This window comes from Erythrolamprus reginae, chromosome 1, assembly GCF_031021105.1.
Source record: "Erythrolamprus reginae isolate rEryReg1 chromosome 1, rEryReg1.hap1, whole genome shotgun sequence".
Lineage (NCBI taxonomy): Eukaryota > Metazoa > Chordata > Lepidosauria > Squamata > Dipsadidae > Erythrolamprus > Erythrolamprus reginae.
The window spans coordinates 176,032,482-176,055,359 of record NC_091950.1 but is presented as its reverse complement, the minus strand read 5'-3'; the positions used below and the strand labels follow the sequence as shown (position 1 = coordinate 176,055,359).

Below are 22,878 nucleotides of genomic sequence, written 5' to 3'. Positions count from 1 at the left end.
ATGTGATCACCTTTTGTAACCTTTTGAGGAGCAAAACCAATGGGGAAGCCAGATTCATTTAACAGCCGGGGTACCAACTTATTAACTGCAGTGATTCGCAACAAAAGGGTGTAAAATGGGGCAAAACTCACTTAACAAATATCTCACTTAACAACAGGCACTTTGGCCTCAATTGTGGTCGTAAGTCAAAGACTACCTGTATTAATGAGCACAGCTAGGCAACTGGCACTAGAAACAAATAACATCCTACTATTAAGAGCTTTATCTTCACATTCATCCAGCACCTACACTTCTGTATCTTATTTACCCTACAAAAATCTATCCAGACTCTTCCAAATGAGTCCAAGATATCTCTGAGGGTTTCCATCACATCTCCTTTCTAGTCTTTTCCTGGCTATGCATCCCCAGTTTTGGTCAACACTTCTTACACAAGTTTTATTTTTTAACCTACTGATTGCCTCTTTTTTAAAAAACAAACAAAACTTAATTCTATCTGCCTACATAGTCTTCTTGCTATCAGGTGGTTAGGACTGTCACTCCCTTCCCACCCCCACCCACCCCCAAAAACCCTACCTGGCTACAAACCAATCGTAGTAATCCATGCAGCAAAACTGTACTGCCACACTGCAGTACAATACAATATCCTTTTTATTCTGTCTTTTTCAAGCTATTTTAACCAGAAGCAAATAAAACCCAAATAAAAAACTTTGATTGCCGAGAAGCAAAGCACTGGCCTCTACTTTCTAACTTTTTATTAATAACAATGCCTCTATGACCCATATAGCTTGTGTAAGCGTTTTTAGAAATGTTTTTAAAAAAATTATGGGTGGCAGCAGGCCAGTTATTTAATAGCATCTCCACTTGTCTTGATGACAGGATGGGGGGAAGGTTAACATAAAGTGTGAGTGGTAATGAGTATACTGGGAGTTGAGAGAGAGTGAACAGGAGATAATAGATAATCTCAATCTATTTACCTTCTGCTAAATGGCTGCTGAATGAAATAGAAACATGAAGTACACATAATGTTAGAACCACATTTTTAAAAAAAGAACAGGAAAGAGAGAGGGGGAACACAAATATCAAGTATGCACTATGAATTTATTGTGCATTGTATCCTCAGCAACTTAGGTTCTCTAATTTCTTTCCATTTCCATTTTTAAAAATACCAAGTGATAATTAATTACACAAACAAAACTCATTAAAGTATCAGCAATTAAATCAACATCATTTTGAAGGTTAAGAGGCCCTAGGGTTAGAGATACATCTACAAAGTCTTGTGTTAATTTTACCCATTATGTTAATCATAGCTATAGTTCAATGGAAGCAAAGATATACAAAAGGGCAAAATGTTTTGTTATACATAAAAGAAAGCATATTTGAATACTGGGATTGAAGGTGGAAAGATTACGGATTCAGAAACTTTTACTAAGATCTCCATTTACTCAAATGTAAGCAGTATCTTTCCATATATAAAACAGGATGTGTTAATGTATACAGCATTGTCCGATTTAGCTGGGCTTGTTTTGTTTTTTATTTCAAAAAGAATTGGCTTTTTGTATGGACATTGGCTATTGTATTCCACATACTCATCACCAATCTGGCTTCATTCTTCCTCATGAGAAAAATGATTGTACAGTGGCAAGCAGCCTACATCAACTTCATATATTCTTAGTAGACAAAAGGTGCCATGCACCTTGGAACACTCTGACAATTAGTGCTATAATCAAAGAATGAACCAGTATCTTCCAAACAAAAGATGAAAATAAACTGTAACATCCTTAAGTGGTACTCTTAAAATGGGGGTTGTGTTGGGGGACCTCCAATATTTAAAAATATACAGCTAAGGAGATTAGAACTTAGAATAACTTTATTATCACCTTGAATGTACACTAAAATGAAACTTCATTGCATACAGCACCTAAAAAGTTTGCGCCATTAATATAAACATGACAAAACAAACAAGCAAACAAACACAACATTATGCATATACCCATATATATTATATGATGCAAAAAACCATCAGAGTCTAGTTTGGATGTACACGTCCGAGAAAAACAAACCTTACGAATGTACCAGATGGACAGCATAGGGAACAAAGCTGTTATAGAATCTGAGAGTCCTGCTAGATATTGATTCCAATGCCACTATCTTTCACCATTCCCTCTTCCCTCGCCCCCATTACCTCTGCTAGCAATTCTCCATGTCTTCATCTATAGGTAATCTTTGATTTATGGCCCTTCATTTAGCTACAGCCCTGAAAAAAGTGACTTAAAACTGGGCCCCACACTTATGTCCATCACAGTGTCGCTGCGGTTATATGATCACAATCTGGGCACTTGGAGATCCGCATGTATTTACAATGCTTGCAGCATCCTGAGGTCACAATTACCATATGAGACCTTCCCAATTGACTTATGTCCAGTGAACCCAATGAGGGAAGCTTGATTTGCTTAATGACTTTCACACACACACACAAAAAAGGTTGCAAACTTGGGCACAACACAAATAATGATTGCATCGCTTAGTGACGTAAGTGGCTATCTGAATTGTGATGATAAATTGAGGACTACCTGTGAATTGCACTTCTTTCCAGACAAATAATATTGTATGAAGAAAGTATATTCTTCCTCACTAACAAGAACTATTATTTTATACCTAGGAATAACGGGTAGAAACAGGCAGTAGAGGCTTCAGTTATGTTTTTATAGCCCAAGGGATTGCATTGAAATTTTATGGAGATATAGAGAATACATGATAACACCAATCTTCGGGGTCTTCAGAGAGGGGCGGCATACAAATCTAATAAATTATTATGATTATGATTATGATTATGATTATTATTATTATTATTATTATTATTATCATTATTAATGTTAATACCAATGTCTTTAATTCCAGTTCTTCTGCAACAAGACCAAGCTTCCATCTCTCTCATAATTTCCTCTAACACTAACCTTGCATTCTTTCATTTTAAGGCTGATTTTTGAATGAGATTGGAGAAAGCTAGTATGATGAAGTGGATTTGGTCAGTGCTAACTAGTGTTAGCACTTCCCAGAGTGACCTCAGGCTAAACACAACTCTTCAACTGAGTATTAGTCATATGTGGATAAAAGCTAGAGGAAGTTCCGGAGGGAAAGGAAAATCTATGTAAATTAAATGACTGGAGTATATTAATTGCTCCATTTTGATACTGTCAGTATATTTTACAAAAATAAAGAAAATACTTACATGACTCTAGAGAACAGTGTTTAAGAAAGCATTGCCTTTAAGAGAGCAGAGGTGGCACATTGTTGAGAATGCAGTATGCAATGTTTCTCGAAGATGAGTGGACTTCAACTCCCAGAATTTTCCTGCCAGCCACGGCTGGCTAATATATTCTGGGAATTGAAGTCCACACATCTTCAAGTTGCCCAGTTTGGCAAAACACAATAATATTGCAGGCTAACTCTGTTGACTGCCAGCAGTTCAATCCTGATTGGCTCAAAGTTGATTCAGCCTTCCATCTTTTCAAGGTCAGTAAAATGAGGACTCAGATTGTTGGGGGCAATATGCTGACTCTGTATAAACCACATAGAGAGGCCTGTAAAGCACTATGAAGCAGTACATAAGTCTAAGTGCTATTGGTATTGCTATTAAGGAGGCCCTTTAGTCTTCAAAAATGATTTAATAGAGTTGCAAAGGAAGGAAGAATCTTTCCAACAGCATGTCCATTCTACTGATAGATAGCCACTGTTGGACAAAATGGCATACACCATTTATGGAATGACAGGACCTACCAATAAATTCCAAATTATAAAACGCTATAAAGAATGCTATATCCCAGTGATGGCAAACCTATGGCAAGCCATATCAGAGGGCACATGAGCTTCCTGATGCCTCTGAGTGCAAAAAACGGCCCAACGGGCAAACCGGAATTTTGGGAAAACAAATCCAGTGGCAAGCACAAGAATGCAAGAACCCGACAAAACAGAGAATCTCCTCAGGTGGAAACTTTGATAATTGGAGCGGTGGAAGTGACTGTTGCAGAAATCCAGAACTGAATCGCTGACTCACCGGCAGCAGAGGGCACAATTTGCAGCAAAAGCTGCCTCTGAAAAAAATCTTTGCCTGCTCCTCATTGTTAGAATCACGAGGCTTGAAGATCAGCAAAGATAAGGGAAAAATGTCCACAAACATGTCTCCTTGCTTATAGAGTCCTAACAAAAACTGGGGGAGTCAGCTAAGCAGATGGGCGTGACCAGGAAATTGTTACAATTCAGTCTCCTAGCAACAGACGTCAATACCCACATGTGGATGCTCCAGCCAATCACAACTGAGAACCTACAATGCATCGCCTTTAACAAAAAAAAGTTTGCCTAGGGATCCATCATGTGAAAATAAAACTTTGGAAAACGATGTCTCGATAAACAAAAGGATTCAGAATAATTACCTGCCTCCAAATATAACTAACCTGGATGACTTGAAACATTTAAGAAATACCAAATTGATCATAAGAAGCTGAATTATTTTGTACTTTTACTGTTCTTGATTATTCCACTATCTTATCCTGATGGTAGCTTGACAAATGATAAATGTGGTTACTTTGCGTTGCATTTAAGGAAACCCTTAAATGAAATGTAGATGTAGATGAAATGTAAATACTTTTAACAAGAACCACTCTGGTGTAGTGGTTAAGGCACCAGACTAGAAACCAGGAGACAATGAGCAAGAGCCGAGGTGGTGCAGCAGGTAGATTGCTGTACTGCAGGCCACTAAAGCTGACTGTAGATCTGCAGGTCAGTGGTTCAAATCTTATCACTGGCTCAAGATTGACTCAGCCTTCCATCCTTCCGAGGACCTGGATTGTGGGGGCAATATGCTGGCTCTGTTAAAAAGTGCTATAGCTAACATGTTATAAGCTGCCCTGAGTCTAAGAAGGGCGGCATAAAAAAATTGAATGAATGAATGAATGAATGAATGAATGAATGAATGAATGAATGAATGAATGAATGAATAAATACAGTGTTCCCTCGATTTTCGTGGGGGATACGTTCCGAGACCGCCTGCGAAAGTCGAATTTCCGTGAAGTAGAGATGCGGAAGTAAATACACCATTTTTGGCTATGGACAGTATCACAAGCCTTCCCTTAACACTTTAAACCCCTAAATTACCATTTCCCATTCCCTTAACAACCATTTACTCACCATTATTACTGGTACTCACCATTGAATAAGACACTTAGTGATCCTGATATTTATAAACATAATTATTTATTAACAATAATTAATTTTTTGTTATTTATTTGCAAAAATGATTAGTTTGGTGATGACGTATGATGTCATCGGGCGGGGAAAACCGTGGTATAGAAAAAAACCCGCAATGTATTTTTTCATTAGTATTTTTTAAAAAACCGTGGTATAGGCTATCCGCGAAGTTCGAACCCGCAAAAATCGAGGGAACACTGTAAATAAATAAATAAATAAACTAAATAGTCTCAACTTTAGGTGGGAAGTCAGCTGGGTGACCATGGGCCAGTAACTCACTCTCAGATGAGAAGGTGACAATACTTCTGAAAAACCCTGCTAAGAAAATTGAAGTTGCCAGGAGTCAATTATTTGAAGGCACTATATAAATGCATACATACACTGTAGCACAAATAAACAGCTGGTTATGCGTCTCAGAGGCATGGAGAAACCATATTCCAGGAAATAGAACTTCTCAATGGATAACATGGCTGCCCTAGCTTTTCGTTCATTCAAAGCCTTTGAACTAAGTTTGTATACAAGAACAAAGGTATCATAGCTACTGTTTTGTATGGAAAGAGATAGTGCCACAATTACACCTGCCTGAAGTTCCATCTTGTACCTACATATACAAAAGTGTGTACTTAGAAGTCTTACAGACAAAGAGACTATGAAAGCTCCTGAAGGCTTTGTGCTTTTTATCCCTGCTAAGATAAAAACAGGAAAAAGAAAGGGGGGGAAAACAAGAAGAAAGAAAGACTTATATTGAAAGAAAGTTTTTTTAAGAAAGGTACAGCTGTGAGAGACTCTTGTTTGGCTCGTGATTAGAGAATTTAATAAGTCTGATAGACTGTGGTTTGGGGCAAAAGGGCACACTCCTGTAAAAGGGCTATTCTAAAGGAAGAAAAAGAAACTGCTCTGTGGTCAGGAATTGCCTGTAACTATATCTGGCTATTAACTCCACTGATGAACAGCAGTACACCTTACAAGCCAATTTGTAAAGAAGACAGAAGAGAGAGAGAGAGAGGAAGGAAGGAAGGAAGGAAGAAAGAAAGGAGAAAAGAAAGAAGGAAAGAAAGAGAAAGAAAAAAATAAAAGAGAAAAGAAAGAAAGAAAGAATGGATAAAAGATAAAAAAGAAAAGAAAGGAAAGGAGATTTGTAGATATTTCACTTGTCTTTGAAAACTGGCCTTGCGCTTGTTTGGCATCATGTGGGAGAATTAAGAATAAGCAAAACCATGAGGGAAAATGAGACAAATAGAGTCATGATGACTAGAGAAGATAGAAATTATAATTAATAGCCAAATAGATGACTTGAATATATGCACAACATGGAGTATATTTGTTTCTTTCTCTCTTCCTTCCTTCCTCTCTTTTTTGCTCTCTCTTTCTCTCTCCCTCCTTCCCTCCCTCTCTCTTTCCCTCCCATTCTATTAATATTTGTTTCCGGTCCCTTCTTTTTTCTGCCCAATTTGAGGACCTGGAACAAGAACTTTGCCAATCCCACCCTAAGGGCCTAACTGCATGCTGTATTTGCAGGCAGTCCTCGACTTACAATCATAATTGGGACCAGAATTTCCATTGCTAAAGCAAGGTGGTTGTTAAGTCAGTCACACCTGATTTTACATCCTTTTTGTCATGATTTTTAAGGGAATCATCTCAGTAGTTAAGTGAACCACGCCGTCATTAAGTAAATCTGCCTTCGCCCGCTGACTATGCTTGGAAGGTTGCAAATGACGAAGACATGACTCTGAAGTACTGCAACCATCATAAATATATGCTGGTTGTCCAGCTCCTGAATTTTGATCAAGTGATTGTGGGGTTGCTAGTACAGTTGTAAGTGTGAAGACCAGCTGCAATGTCAAACAGTCACTAAATGAACGGTTATAAATCAAGAACCACCTGTACAGCTTGTATCTACTTGTGCCTTTTCATACCTCCAAATAACATGCAGGATCGAATCCGAACAGCAATTAATTGTTTATTTTCTCCTGTGTCTCTATATCAGGAGTATCAAACTCTAGGCCTGCAGGCCAGATTCAGCTGGCTGGTGCTTAAATCCAGCTTGGAAATATCAAAGGACTAGCCCATGGTGTCCCTGATGGCTAAAATGGGCCGTGTACACCCCTCCATCTCATTTCCATTCTCCATGGCCTCCTGCAGCACTGTTGTCTTCCCCAATTATATACTTCTATCTCCTAATAATCCCCCTTTTAAATAAGCATTTCCTGACTTTTCTAAGTTTGTCTATCCATCATCAGAGTACTGAGTCCATGCACTAAATTTAGAATTAGGTTCAAATTCCATGTAGAGAATGAACAACACAGTTTAGAGTTGATAGTTAAATATACATATCTTAGTTTTTTTATATTTCTACAAAGTTTCCTCTGCAATTAAAAAAACAGGTTTAAACACAATGCTAAATCATAATTTAGCATAACATCAACAAGACTGAACTGTGAATATTTCCCTTTTTTGTCTATGAAAAAAGTATCTTTGGGATTTTCCCCTTTTGTATAAGGTGACCAGACATTCCGCTTTCAGTGGGACAGTCCCGCTTTTTGATCATTTCTCCCGCATCCTGTGGGGTTTGAAAAATGTCCCGCTTTTTTCCCTCCCAACCAAGCCCCTTGGGAAGAGGCTGGAGAGAGGGGATTCCAGGCTCTTCACTGCTGCTTTGCCCTCCCTGCCCCTAACCTAGCTTGACTGGAGGTCTCTGCATGGACTTCCGGCCAGCTGTGCAGGGCCTTTACTCGCCCATTTCCCCTGCCCCACCCCCGGATGGGCCCAGTCGTGTCCTGGCACTGCACCCCTGCGGAAGAGGTAACGGCAGGTGGGAGGATTTGCCACGACCCGGGAGGAGCTTAAGGGCCGGCCGGGGCTCTACTGGTTGCTTTTCCTTCCCAGCCCCCCCCCCCCTCCAAAGAGAAGACTGGCTGTGTGTGCGAGTAATGGGGCAGCAGAACTGAGGGGTCATCCTTCCATCCTATCAGCTGGCCTTCTATCTTGGCCTTGAGGTGTGTGAAAGAGCAGCAGATTCAGGTCAGGTGGCTGTCCGGGTCCACTGGGCAGAGACTCCGCAGGAGAAGGGAAGCACATGCTGAGCCTTCAGACCCACTTCACCACTCCGCCTCCTCTCCTGCCTTCGCCTCCACTCAGGCACCATTGGGGCAGGGAAGCCAGGCGGCTCCTGCACTGCAGCCATCCTGCCTGTCAGCCTCTGAGCCCAAAGGAGGTGTGGAAGCCCCACCCTCTCTCTCCAGGTGGGCCAGGTGAAGCTGCTCCTGGGCCGGAGTACATACTGAGCCCCGGGGAAGGGGCTGGGTTTGTGTGGGGGAGGCCCTTATGGAGAAAGAGGAGGGAGGGGAGAAGAGGAAGGAAGGGTGAGGAAGAAAGAGCAAGAGGGAGTGAAGGAGAGAGAGAGAAAGAAAGAGAGAGAGGGGGGAGAAAGAGAGAGAGGGAGAGAAAGAAAAAGAGAGAGAGAAAGAAAGAAAGAAAGAAAGAGGGAGGGAGGGAGAGAAAGAGAAATAGAGAGAAAGGGGGGAAGAGAGAGAAAGGGGGAGAGAAAAGAGAAGAAGGAAGAGAAAGAAGGAAAGAAAGGGGGAGAGAGAGAAATAGAAATAGAATGGGAGGGAAAGAGAGAAAGAGAGAGGAAGGAGGGAGAGAGAAAGAAAGGGAGGAAGAGAGAATGAGAGAGCAAAAAAGAGAGGAAGGAAGGAAGAGAGAAAGAAAGAGGGACAGAGAGAGAGAGGGAGGGAGGAAGAGAGAGAAAAAGGGAGGGAGGGAGAGAGAAAGAGAGAGAAATAAAGAGGAAGGGGGGAGGGAGGGTGAGAGAGAGGGGATTTTGTTTTGCTAATTTTTTACCAATGTTAAAATCTGGTTACTTTTGTAGTATTTTGGTAGAAGCAAAAGGAAGGTGCTTAGCGAGATTTGATATCTGAGTTTTATTAAACAATTTACTATTCCTTCATAAGAGCAGTTTAAAAAGTAGTATATTTAAACAAGCTGAAATCAACCTGAATAAAAGTTGTTTAAATTAACAAGCGTTTCTAATTTGGGCATACTTATAAGGCAGAACAAGAACCAATGAATGGAAACTAATCAAGGTGATAACAACTTAGAACTAAGGAGAATATTTCCTGACATTTAAAACAATTAATCCGTGGAATGGCTTGCTTTCAGTAGTTGACAGTGCTCCAACACTGAAGCTTTTTGAGAAGAGATTGGACAGCCATTTATCTAAAATGGGTTTTCTTGTTGGGGAGTGGCTTGGACTACAAGACCTCTAAGGTCCCTTCCAACTCTGTTATTCTGTTATAAATTCCATTTAACCCTATCTTAGCTATTAAGAATTGTCTTACTGGCAAAGAATTTCTTTTGGCCCATGACCACAATCAATACAACACTTGTATTGGGCAGAAGGGACGTAGCACAAAGTAGACACCACCCAATTATACTCTTTCTTAATATTTTAGGAAGCTACAGTGTTTACTTTCTGCATAGACTAGCCTGTTTTTCAGAGCAATTCCCCCAAATCAGTGACTTGCTTTGCTTCAAAAGAAACGCTGTCTCAAAGTTTCTTCCAAAGCTATGTGGTCACCTCACTTACCTCAGGTTGCTTACATCACACTGCTTTGCAGCATTTTGGACTTTCTCAGCAGCACAGGCCAAACTTTATCTAATGATGCAGCCAAAGAAATCCAGACACTCTTTCCCAGACTTCTCACAAAAGCATTCCTCTGGATTGCTTGCAAAAATCTAGCAATTGCTGCAGAGTATGTATACTGCTCAAAAAGATAAAGGGAACACTTAAATAACAGAATATAACTCCAAGTAAATCAAATTCCTGTGAAATCAAACTGCCCACTTAGGAAGCAACACTGATTGACAATCAATTTCACATGCTGTTGTGCAAATGGAATAGTTGTGTAAATGAAATATTCAATGAGAATATTTCATTCATTCAAATCTAGGATGTGTTATTTGAGTGTTCCCTTCATTTTTTTGAGCAGTATATATTCTGACTGTCAATGCCAAAACTGATGCCTTCATTTTGGAGATATAAATTCCTAGGATATAAATTCCTAGGACTTTAAAAAAATAAACCAGCCGGCCGTCCTTACTATGCTAGAATTCTAGATGTTCCCACCAGCTTCTTTTTGTTGTCAGCACATTCAACTTTGTACAGAACAAAATATTCAATGAGAATATTTCATTCATTCAGATCAAGGATGTGTTATTTGAGTGTTCCCTTTATTTTTTTGAGCAGTGTACAATTTGCCTCAGCAAGATGATTTACCAAAGTCCTTATTAGCAAGTTTGGCAGAGAATACATTTTGGCAAGTCAAAGAGAGAGAACATTACTTGCGACATAACCCAAAGGAGCTTCTGTCCACGAGCAACAATAGGACAGAAGCTCCTTTGACTTTTCCAGTGGGCAGGCCACAGACAGAAAGAAGCGTTGATTAAAAACCCAGCACTTCATTGACACAAATTACAACATCACTTTGCTTTATTTCCTATATGCTAGCAATCCAAGGGCATTTGTGCTCTTCTATTTGTGCTATCTACTGGTTCTATTCTTTGAGCTTTCCATAGTAATTGTATAGGTTAGGGCCTGCTTCACAAGTCTTACTTGAAGGATGAAGGTACACAATATCTTTCACTGTAAAGTCTCGCCCTCGCGTTCCCTTCAGGCAGTCAGCTATTAAGCTGAGGAAGAGGAGCCAGCCTAGCGTAGGCCAGGATTCCATAGCAGAAAGGGAGCATCAAACATGCAGATGGCTTGAAATTACGTTCTCCTTGTCACCAGAAGGCCCAGGAATCTAAGAAACACACAAGGAAAGAAAAACAGATAAGGTAAATCAACAGGTAACCCCATACCTGCATAACCCCATACCTCATTACCTGATTCAGTAGTGTCAACCCCTAACCCCCAACATTTTTCCCTTAGACTATCCACGATTGACTTCTCCAGATTCCTTAGAGCAGTGTTTTTCAACCAGTGTGCCGTGGCACACTAGTGTGCCGCGAGACATGGTCAGGTGTGCCGCGAAGAAGGAAGTTCAGGTTCCGGTCTCACAACTTTTTGCTGAGTGAGTGTGAGAGAGAAAGAAAGAAAGAGAGAGAGAGAGAAAGAGATAGAAAGAGAGAGAGAGAGAAAGAGACAGAAAAAGAGAGTGAGGAGAGAAAGCAAGAGAGAAAGAAAAGAGAAAGAGAGAAAGAAAGCAAGAGAGAAAGAAAGCAAGAGAGAGAGAGAGAAAAGGAGAGGAAGGAAGAGAGAGAGAAATGAGCAAAAAGGGGAGGAAAAAAGAAATGAGAAAATGATTGAGACAGAGAATGAGAGGAAAGAGAGAGAAACAAAAGAGAGAGAGAAGTGACTCTTGATTTAAAGCATATGATAAAAAGCACCCAAAGAATAAGAGAGAAACCCCCCCCAGACCTCACCTGTTTTTGGAAATGGTTCAAGAGTGTGTATACACACACACACAAGGGTGGGGAGGAGACAGGGATGGAAAAAGAGAGGAAAGTGTCTTAGGGTGTCATTTTATGTCATTTTGGTTGGTGGTGTGCCCCAGGATTTTGTAAATGTAAAAAATGTGCCGCGGCTCAAGAAAGGTTGAAAATTACTGCCTTAGAGGTCAGTAAGGGGCGTGCATAAGTGCACCAGTGTGCCTTCCGTCCCCTGTCCAATTGTCTCTCCTTATCTCATTTATCTTTTCTTCCTTTCAAATATGTTCACCTATACTTTTATATCTTTTCTTCTATTCTTTTCTTTATTTATATTACTACATATCTATTCTCTTCAATGTGTATTATGTATTGGACTAAATAAATAAATATAAATAAATAAATACATAAATGAAGGAAGAAAGAAAGAAAGAAAGAAAGAAAGAAAGAAAGAAAGAAAGAAAGAAAGAATTCAGATGGTAAAGTAAGGCTGAAAACCAACACTGATATTCAGAGATCGATTCGTCTCAGATCTCTTCAATTTTTCTTCTTACAAAACCTGATTACAACAGAAAACAATTGTTTGTTCCCATTGGGTTTTTTCTTTCCATTATTTTCCTTGAAAAACATCTTGCATCTCCAGTTTTTAAAAAAAATACTGAATTGCAAGGCTACAATAGGCATTCCCTCAAGATCTTCAGCAGCTCTGCTGAAAGGCCAAAGTCAGTATCTAATCTAAAGTGGCCGCACAGTGTATTTCTCCCTGCACGCACATACCCACACATATTATATATATTATCCCTCCACAATGATTCGACAGGACAAGCTTGTACCATGGAAATTCACCAAAGGTAGACAATGGTAATAAGTTCCCGGTGCGCTCACATGTGCCTGCAACGTACAGTTTTCCCTGTTTATTATTCATGTGCATCTAATCCTCCCGTTTGAAACATTCCCCAATGTAACATGAATGGGAAGCTTAACTCAACTTCAACTGAAGTGACACATTCTTTTTTTTTTCCGCACAGCAAGGCTACAGCTTTGGCTAGTATTGCCATCTCTATTCTTTTTGCTGCGTTTCAAAATCCACACATCATAAAAGCCGTAATGAGCCCTTCCAATTGAAGTCAAAAATCCATGTGTCAGACATGTATGTTCACACCGCCGGCCAATTATATCCAATCTTTTATTCATTAGTTAGAATTCTGCAGTCCACTGTGGGGGATTGTTCTAAAACTGCTGGCAATTTTGCTTGTCTGAGTTGTTTTTAATCCAAAGAGATTAGTGGTTGGTTGGCAATGCAAGTCGAAGAAGAGGAAGATTTAGTGCTCTCATAAACTGTGGAAGTAGTCTTAGCCACAAAAAGGGTGATTTCTTTTACTTTAAACACTCCAGTTTAGCACATCAAAGTTATATTCAGTAAGAGTACCACATATACATGCATACAAGCCTGTCCGCAGATAAGACCACCTCAAATTATAAACAAAAATAGCATGAAAAATGTGCCACCCACTAATTAACCGACTCTCAAAATGTTGTGCATTTTAGGTTTCATGACTTGATTTTCTGCAGTTGGCACATTTTTTTCCCAATGGTATTTTGGTTAAATGCTTAATGATAGGATAGAAGTGGTTGTTTAGTACTTTCAATTTGCCCTTAAATTCTAATCAGATGGGATGTTATCACTTGTAAGCCACTACAATATCTAGGCTGTAAAAATGAGTGCTCTAAATTACAATCAAGCTGATAATGGAATTTCTCCACCATTCCCATCCTTCTCCAGCCCTGCACATTTTTATATCTAAAGAGAATGAAGTAATGTGTGAGGCAGTCACACAATTCTCAGAGCAAGCTATTTATTATCCCACAAATGGTGTTGCTCTAATAACACAGATATTTTTCAGACATTTTTTCCCTGAGGCAATTTCTTACTTTGTCTAAGAACCACTGCATATTAAATTTAAGGAGGACATTATTAAATTACCTGTTATTAATTCTGCCATAATTATGTTCCCACCTCAATTAGCATGCTAAAAAAAAAGATGCAAAACCAAAGTACAAGATCTCAGAAACTGATCCCAGAAACATCTAAGATCTTTCTGAAGGGCCAAGTCTTCAAAGAGCACTGGATCAGGGCCAAAAGTCTTTTGTGAGGAAGAGGCTGACAGCATCACCAGCGTCACAAGAACAGGTCAACAAGTTCTAGATATGGTTATACTTTGGTCCAGGGCAGTGATAGGCAAAGTTGGCTCTTTTATGACACGTGAACTTCAACTCCCAGAATACCTGAGCTAGCATGACTGGCTCAGGAATTCTGGGAGTTGAAGTCCACAAATCATAGAAGAGCCAACTTTGCCTACCCCTGATCCAGGGATACAATACAGGTAATCCTCAACTTATGATCCCAATTAGGACCAGAATTTCCATTGCTTAGCAACCTGGCTGTTAACTGAATCGCACCGAATTTTACAACTTTTTTTTTGCCATGCTTGAATCTCTGCAGCTGTTAAGTAAAACATATGGTTGTTAAACGAATTCATTCACTTTTGCTTATCAGAAGCCAGCTGGGAAGGTTGCACATAATCCTGCATCATAAATACATGGTGGTTGCTAAGGGCCCAAATTTTGATCATGTGTGCATGAGTATGCTGCAATAGTCATATGTGCAAAGACCAATTTGAAATGATGATGTAACTTTGAACAGTTGATAAACATATAAAAGGTGCAAATATGGTCCCGACACATGCTTTCTATAAATAGATACTCCAGAGCCTATGGCACAGATGCCATGTGGATTCATATCTGAGGGTATGTGAGGAGTTGCCCTATGTCAGCATGTGCGTGCTGACCAGCTGATTTTTAACGTTCTGGAGGGTGGGGGCAGACTGTTTTCACCCTCCCCAAACTTCAGAAAAGCATCCGGAGCTTCTGGATGGCAAAAAATGGATGCAAGAGGCCCAGTGGGAAGTTCGAAAATAAACTTCTGGTTGGGTTGTTGGGGCATTTTTTGCCTTCCCCAGGCTTCCCTGAAGCCCAATGGGTCTACCGGAAGTCCGGAGGTTTCAGTGAGGGTTGTGCATGCGTGCATGGTGGGAAGGGCACTGCATTATGGATGTGGGCATACACACATGTGTTATCGCGTGCACCCTTTTGGCACCTGCCATCACTGCTCTAGGAAAATGTGCTACAATCTTGTGAATCAACCCCATTTCTGACTTCTTGTCTAATCCACTGAATTGATGACTCTACACTTATAAAAGCTCAAAGTAAATCACAGAAGTAGCTCTAATTAGCAACCAAGCTGCCAAGCCTCTACTGACAGTTGTATTGTAAAAGCTCCAAGTACAAAAAGCCAGAAACCTGCATTAAAAGGCAGATCAAAAGACCAAGCAGAAGGATCTCAAGAGAGAAAAGAGAACAAGTGAGTATACTAACATTGCCACAGGGCAAATCTTTTAGAACAAATTGCATGAATGCTACCACCAACTCCCACAGCCTAGAAAGTCAAGCCATCTGGGCTTAATCCACAGCTGCTATCATAGTGAAGACACATTGACATACTTAGCTATTTGAAACTGGTATGTGCAAAATAGTTCCTTTTATGAAGTCAACAAAGCAAGAACAGGTGGGGAGGAATAAAATAGAAAGGTAGGAGATGCCAGCCCTTATTCCTTATGATAACTACATTTTATTCTGGTCATATGTGGTCACTAGTGAAGGGCGAACCGAACTCGCACAATTTGGGTCCGTACCAAATTTTGCAATGTTCGGTATGCTGAACACGAAACCGAAATTTTTTGAAACTTCGGACAAAGTTCGGGGTCGCGTTCGGTCGCCTCGGCTGGCCAGGAAGTGATGTCTCTGTGACGTCTAAGCCCCGGCGGGGACCACCTCGTAAAAATAAACATGTTTTATGGATTTTTAATTTTTATTTATTTTTATTTTTACAAAAAAGGACGCCGCAGCGGTGCTGCAAGCAAAGGACCGCCCTTTGCTTGCAGCGCCGCTGCGGCGTCTTTTTGTAAAAAATAAAAATGTTTATTTTTACATGAAAGGATGCCGCAGCAGTGCTGCAAGCAAAGGGCAGTCTTTCACGTAAAAATAAACATGTTTATTTTTACGTTAAAGGACCTCCTTTTGCTTGCAGCACCGCTGCGGCGTCCTTTTTCATAAAAATAAAAATAAATAAAAAATAAAAATCCATAAAATTAAAAAACGATGGAATTCCAGGGGTGGAGCTTTGACGTCAGCGTTCAGAGTTCGAGTTCGGTTCGGGTTCGGCTGAATTATGCGTAAAGTTCATCCAAACTTGCCGAACCCGAACACCGTTGTTTTTGCCCATCACTAGTGGTCACCAAGTGCATGTCTATGGAGATTCTCAGTGATCCAGGTGCTTTTTCAACTGGACTTTGTGGTTTTTCTTTGAAGATTTCACTTCACATGCAAGAAACTTCTTCAGCTCTGACTGGATGGTGCGGAATGGTTGAAATATTGAAAATGCACCTTTGGCACCACCAGGTGCATGGTTTCTTTTCAAGAGAATGAAAGACCTAAAAATAGGATGAAAGACCTAAAAAACCCAAACTATCAGAAGTATATTGATTATTAAACTATAACTGAGTCACTAGAGAGGTGACAGAATCAAAAATTTGATGAGAACTCCTGAATGAAATCCACCATGTTAAATTTATTTTTTTATTTATTTTATTTATTTGTCAATCAAGTATAGGATAGTAGTTTATATAAACATAACATAGAAAGTATTGATTAAAAAAAAGACAATAGGACAGTAGGACAGGGGTGGACGGCACAATGATGCACTATGCACACCCCTTACAGACCTCTTAGAAAAGGGGAGAAGTCAACTGTAGACAATCTAAGATTGAAGATAATCGGGTTGGGGGAAGAAACAACAGAGTCAGGTAGTGAATTCCAGGCTATGATCACTCTCTTGCTGAAGTCGTATTTTTTGCAGTCTAGTTTAGAGTGTTTAAATGTAGTTTGAATCTATTATGTGCTCGTGTGATACTGTGGTTGATGTTGAAGGAGTCATTAACAGAAAGGACATTTTGTTATATAATTTTGTGAATTATGGTTAGAACAGTTTGGAGGTGACATAGTTGTAAATTGTCTAATTTCGAGTCCTGAATGAAGTCCACCATGAATATCAATTCACACTGGATTTTAAAAGAAACCCAGTAAACCATCAAGACTGAAGGGAGAGTCAACTCTTTAGAACTCAAATGTTTATTATGCTAGTTTCCCATCTATAATATTCAGTGTGCTGTGTTCTTACTTTTTTCCCTACTCTTGATCTTTTCCATTGTACAGTGGTACCTCTATCTAAGAATGTCTCTACTATTTACGAACTTTTCTAGATAAGAACCAGGTGTTCAAGATATTTTTGCCTCTTCTCAAGAACCATTTTCCACTTACAAACCAGAGCCTCCGAAACTGTAACCGGAAAAGGCAGGGAGAAGCCTCCGTGTGGCCTCTCTAGGAATCTCCTGGGAGAAAACAGGGCCTCCGCCCTCCCTGTGGTTTCCCCAATCACACACATTATTTGCTTTTACATTGATTCCTATGGAAAAAACTGCTTCTTTTTACAAACCTTTCTACTTAAGAACCTGGTCACAGAACTAATTAAGTTAAGTAGAGGTACCACTGTATTTTTCTCCTTCAACCCTTTGAGATTGCTCTAATACATACTTCCAATTGTTACTCAATTCATTTTTTCCTCATACTGTATGCCCAAATTTTTATAAGGTTCTATCACTTTCAGTACAGCTACTACATCTGTTCTTCAGGCCTTCTGTCAAATCAAACCAGCCTGCTCTCACAAATGGAGACTGAAACAGGTAGAAGTTTTCTCTCAAGAAAGTGGGTTTAAAATAATTACTTTTTTCTATTAAAAACTGGCTTTTCAAATTGAGTCAGGGGACCCAAGGGCAAGCCATTTAGTTGTTGCAATACATGTGTCGCAACCCATGTTCCAGTAACTTTTTCAAAAGGCATTATACTGCCACCTTAGATATATTGTGTGGACAGCAGAACCCAATGCTCCATATTGGGTGGAAGGCCAAAGTGAGCTGTTTAAAAACAACTGTGCTGCAATCGTAATTTGGGCTTTCTCGGTTAAAGAAGTGATCATAGAATCATAGAATCATACAGTTGGAAGGGACCTCCAGGGTCATCAGGTCCAACCCCCTGCTTGAAAGAATTCCCCAAAAAACAAAGCAGCTACATTATTTCCAAATCTGTCTTTTTCAATCTACTTTGGATGTCAACTCTTAATCAAGGAAGACTCCAAAATATGGCTGACACTCTGAAATATCTTTTTTTTTTTATTATTATTATTATTATTATTATTATTATTATTATTATTATTATTTATTAGATTTGTATGCCGCCCCTCTCCAAAGACTCGGAGCGGCTAACAACAACAATACACAATACAAATCCGATGATTAAAAACAGAACAGTTAAAACCCTTAATTTAAAAACAATCATACAACCCAAACAAACCATACACAAAATGGGATGGCCGAGGGGAATCAATTTCCCCATGCCTGGTGGCAGAGGTGGGCTTTTAGGAGTTTGCGAAAGGCAAGGAGGGTGGGGGCAGTCCTAATCTCCGGGGGGAGTTGATTCCAGAGGGTTGGGGCCACCACAGAGAAGGCTCTTCCCCTGGGTCCCGCCAGACGGCATTGTTTTGTCGACGGGACCCGGAGAAGGCCAACTCTGTGGGACCTAATCGGTCGTTGGGATTCATGCGGCAGAAGGCGGTCCCGAAGGTATTCTGGTCTGATATCATGAAGGGCCTTATCCTGTATCATGCTTTAGAATTTTTAAAAAATAAACATTTATTATCTAAAATTTACCAGGACTAAAACCTTAGAAAACAGCATAGGAAACAGTCTATAGTCCCAATGTTTTTGAGTCATATCTGGACTACTATGAAAAATACTTAACCCAATTTTTGGACCACCTGCCAAACATTCAAAAAGTAAATTTTATTTCTCCTCAAAGAACTGAAACTTGTTTTGATTAAATTTCAACTCAGCCATCACCAAACAGTCTGTAAACACTAATTCAGAGGTTCCACAGCTTATCTGTAATTAGTAAATGAAAAAGGGAATTGAGTATCATTTGCCAAATCTTTAAATTATTTTACTAGATTTTATGCTGAGATGCACAAGATGCACAACTCATTTGCCACTGTTTTCATCTGGATTTTTTTTTCAATTTCCCAATCTAGTTTATAGCCCAGTGCCTGGGAAGTGGGAACTTTCCCGTGTAAGTATTAACTAGACCTAATTAACTAGACCTAATCTTAGCTACTGGAGCTATCATATGCTGTGATTTATGCTTTATGCACCTATTGCTTCATTCAAGCAACTTTTAAAATGTATGCTTATCCCCCTTCCAAAGTTAAATTCTTTCTTTTCTCGCCTCCTAAAATACAGCACTTTATTTTCTTTGCATAAATTCCATTCTGATTTTATTTTTTTATAGTTTCTTTGCTTCAAGTTGGGAGTGTATTTTGAAACAGAGAATCACCAACATTCCCAAAGTCACTATCCCTTAATATACGAGGTCAGCTTGTAGCTCCTGCCTTTGCTTGTAATGAGAAAAGAGCTTTCAGATATCCTGAGTTGTGAATTTATGCACCAGGAAGACTTTAATATATGGTTTCAAAACATAATTGGAGATGAAGGTTATTTTGCACAATAAAAACAGTCAAAATATTTTACATTCATTCTCCCTTCTCATAATACTCAAATATACATTTAATAAAAAATGGGGAAACGGGCATTGGTCTTACCTGATCGTCTTTTCTCAGTGCACTGCGGGAGAATCCAAGCATAGGTTGACTCCTATTTGTCAGAGACCGAGTGTAGTTTTTTTTCTTTGGCCATGCCTCCTCTGCTTGGCTTAGCTCGTTTTTCAATGAAAGCATTGGATCTAGTACAGTGCTGCAGAAAACCACCTCTGGACTAGGCCGCTGACAGGGTGGGTTTAGATTCTCCCACACTGCACCGAGAAAGGTAAGACCAACATCCATTCTCCAGTGCGCTTCTTGGAGAATCCAAGTGTGGGAGATAACCAAGAGTAAGGTTCTGTGGATAGGAATCAGACTAATCCCGGGTCTCCAGGGTGGAGTGTACCCTCTGAAGCACTCTCCGCCTGAAGGACATCTCAGCCAAGGCATAACTGTCAAAGTTTATAGTGGCGGATAAATGGCGATAAAGTTGACCAAGTAGCCACCTTGCATATGTCTACAATGGATGTCTGCTTAGCCCAAGCAGCTGTCATTGCTGCACTTCTGGTAGAGTGAACTAATACCCGTCCAGGTAAATGCCTGGCCTTAAGTTCACAGGCCGTTGCAATACATGCCTTTAACCATCAGCTTACCATGGAGGAAGGATGGAATGAGACAAAAGAGATTCTGATTTTCCGAAGGACGTTGTTCTTTTAATGTAGCTTCAGAGGCCCCTCCTGATGTTCAAGGTGTGCCATCTTTCTTTCAATGGATGATTAGCTTTTGGACAGAAATCAGGCAAAATAATCTCCTGAGCCTCATAGAACCAGGAGTTCACCTTGGGCAGAAAGAAGGGACCCAATCACAGAACAACTGTGTCTGAATGGAAAATGCAAAGATCCCTTCACATAGATAGTGCTACCAACTCAGATAGTCTCCTGGCTGAAGTAATGGCTATGAGGAAAGCAACCCTAAGGGTCAAGAACCGAAGACTGATTATCCTCAACATGTTGGAGTGGGCTATGGTCCTCCTGTTCAGCCAATCCTCTTGATGTCTCCTTATATGTGCTCTTCTCTGATGGGAGAGCATATGCTTCTCTGCCTCATTTATGAGGGATCTGGAGCAAGTACCACCGTCACAATTTATGTGCGCTTTGGTGGCCACATTGTCTGTTAAAATGAAAACATGGTGGTCTGCCACAGTGTTCCAGAAGTGATGGAGAGCTAGGTGGACCCTCCAGAGCACCAGCCAGTTTATATTGTTTGTAAGTTCTGCCAGAGACCCTGGGACACCTGAGAAAGATGGGTGCCCCAGCCAAATAGGCTGGCATCTGATGTTATAGTTATGTGTTGGGGTTCCTTGAAAACGGATCCCTTCTTTGTGGCCACAGATGTCCATTAGTGGAAGTAGCAAAGGGCCTTCAGCAAAACTCTTACTCTGATCTTGGAGTTGCTGCTGCTGGTTCTCTGGTGTGGTAGCAGAAATCATTGAAAAGTCCTGGCATGCAGATGTGTCCAAGGTACAATTGTGATGCAAGACATCATTATCCCAAGCAGCTGTGACAGGAGAGCCAGAGGGACCAACTGTAGGGATGAGAACTGGCCCACTGGGGCTCATATGCTGTCCTTGTGGTCCTAGGACAGGTAGACGTCACATACACTGGAGTCTATCTCTGTGCCAAGATGAAGAAGGAAGGTGGTAAGGATTAAGTGTCTTTTCTCCATAATGGCTGAGGATCCTGATCACGGTCCCTTGCAGCTTGAGGCAGAGAGGATGACTGAATTAAAATGTCATGCAAGTAACAATGCACCCATACGGGGAGTAATATGACTTATCTGATATAACTGCACTGCTTTTATTTTGAAAGCGAATGCTATATATACATATTTCAATTTACAGTTGTGCATGCGTGCCTACACATCTTCACAGCCCTCCACAACAATGACATATTTCTCTTGAGAAACTTAACTGCCCACCTCTGCCTTATCTGTTGGGTACCAAGTAATAATGACAGGAAACCTTGCAATAATGCATCTCACCTCTGAAACACCAATTTTTAAAGTTCCATTTCACTATTATTTAGCAAGTGTTGAAGAAAAATACACAAATATAAGAATAAAGATATGAAAACCAAAGTGGAAAAGAAAAAATAATAATAAAGCATGAATAAAAAAAATATTACAAAAACCCATTGGTGACATATTTTCTCCTTATCCTCCAAGGTGGCATAATGGTTTGAGTGCTCAAGGTTGACTCAGCCTTCCAGGTCTTCCGAGGTCAATAAAATGAGGAGCCAGATTGTTGGGGGCAATATGCTGATTCTGTAAACCACTTAGAGAGGGATGTAAAGCACTGTGAAGTGGTATATAAGTCTAGGCCAGTGGTTCTCAACATTTCTAATGCCTCGACTGCTTAATACAGTTCCTTATGTTGCGGTGACCCCCAACCATAAGTCTAGTGCCAATTCTCTCAACAGAGCTTTAAGCTGATTGGCAGGAAGGTCAGATTATAAAAATATGTTCCAAGGAGCCAGAATAGATGTTTTAGTTCCTAATACCATGGGAAATTTGGCTTTTCCCATGGTCTTAGGCAACCTGTGTAAAAAGGTTGTTCAATCCCCAAAGGAGTCCTGACCCCCCAGGTTAAGAACCACTGGTCTAGTGCTATTGCTATTATTTCCCAACCACTAACCACAATATCTGCACTTTTCATCAAGTGTTGAAAATTATGGCTAGTATCTAGTTAAGGAATTTGATCCATTATATTTAATTGGTCTCATAACTCTTTTTCCAGAAACCATATCCCAGATGACTGATTTTTTTTCTTGCTGTGTAACAACAAGGAACTAGTCTTAAATTTAATAAACTTCTATTATGATATACTGTTAGTACATGGTACTCACCAGAATTTGGGGTTGCCATGTATGTAAACTACCAACTGTAGTTTGTACCTTTATAGATGCACTATACCTTTAAAGTACTTTGGCTGGTTCACCATAAGAGGGCGCCAGCCCTCTCTCCCGATGATGCTTGAGAGCTCATTCATTCTTTGCCTTTACCTTGAGGGGGGAGTATATTCTTCTTCGTGCTGCTATGTGCAGTTTGTTGTTTATTTCTGCTTTGTGCTTGTAAATATGTATACTGTCTATGTAAATAATACCTGTTTAGCATACTAAGTCTGTGTCATTACTGGCTGTATCACACATCCACACTCTTATCTTATGTCGAAAGTCTCGCAGCCTAGCTGCACCGAGACATACTAACATATACTATATACAGTGGTACCTCGAGATACGAGTTTAATTCGTTCCGGACCTGGGCTCTTAAGTCGAGCAGCTCTTATCTCGAACGACTTTTCCCCATAGGAATTAATGTAAATAATTTTAATTGGTTCCAGCCCTCAAAAAACTCACAAAGTTAGTCTAAATTATGCAGAAAGACAT

The 22,878-nt window shown here is 40.1% G+C and overlaps 1 protein-coding gene across 2 annotated transcripts in view; it reads right to left on the bottom strand.

The window, feature by feature from the left end:
- Positions 1 to 22,878, bottom strand: part of LYPD6 (LY6/PLAUR domain containing 6) — an 87,301-nt gene that overhangs the window by 7,829 nt on the left and 56,594 nt on the right. For both annotated transcript variants that reach the window (XM_070731508.1, XM_070731510.1), the window contains exon 2: positions 10,859 to 11,048. In XM_070731508.1, coding sequence (XP_070587609.1) covers positions 10,859 to 10,976 — 118 coding nt within the window. In that variant the 5' untranslated portion in view covers positions 10,977 to 11,048. The remainder of the gene's footprint in view (positions 1 to 10,858; positions 11,049 to 22,878) is intronic.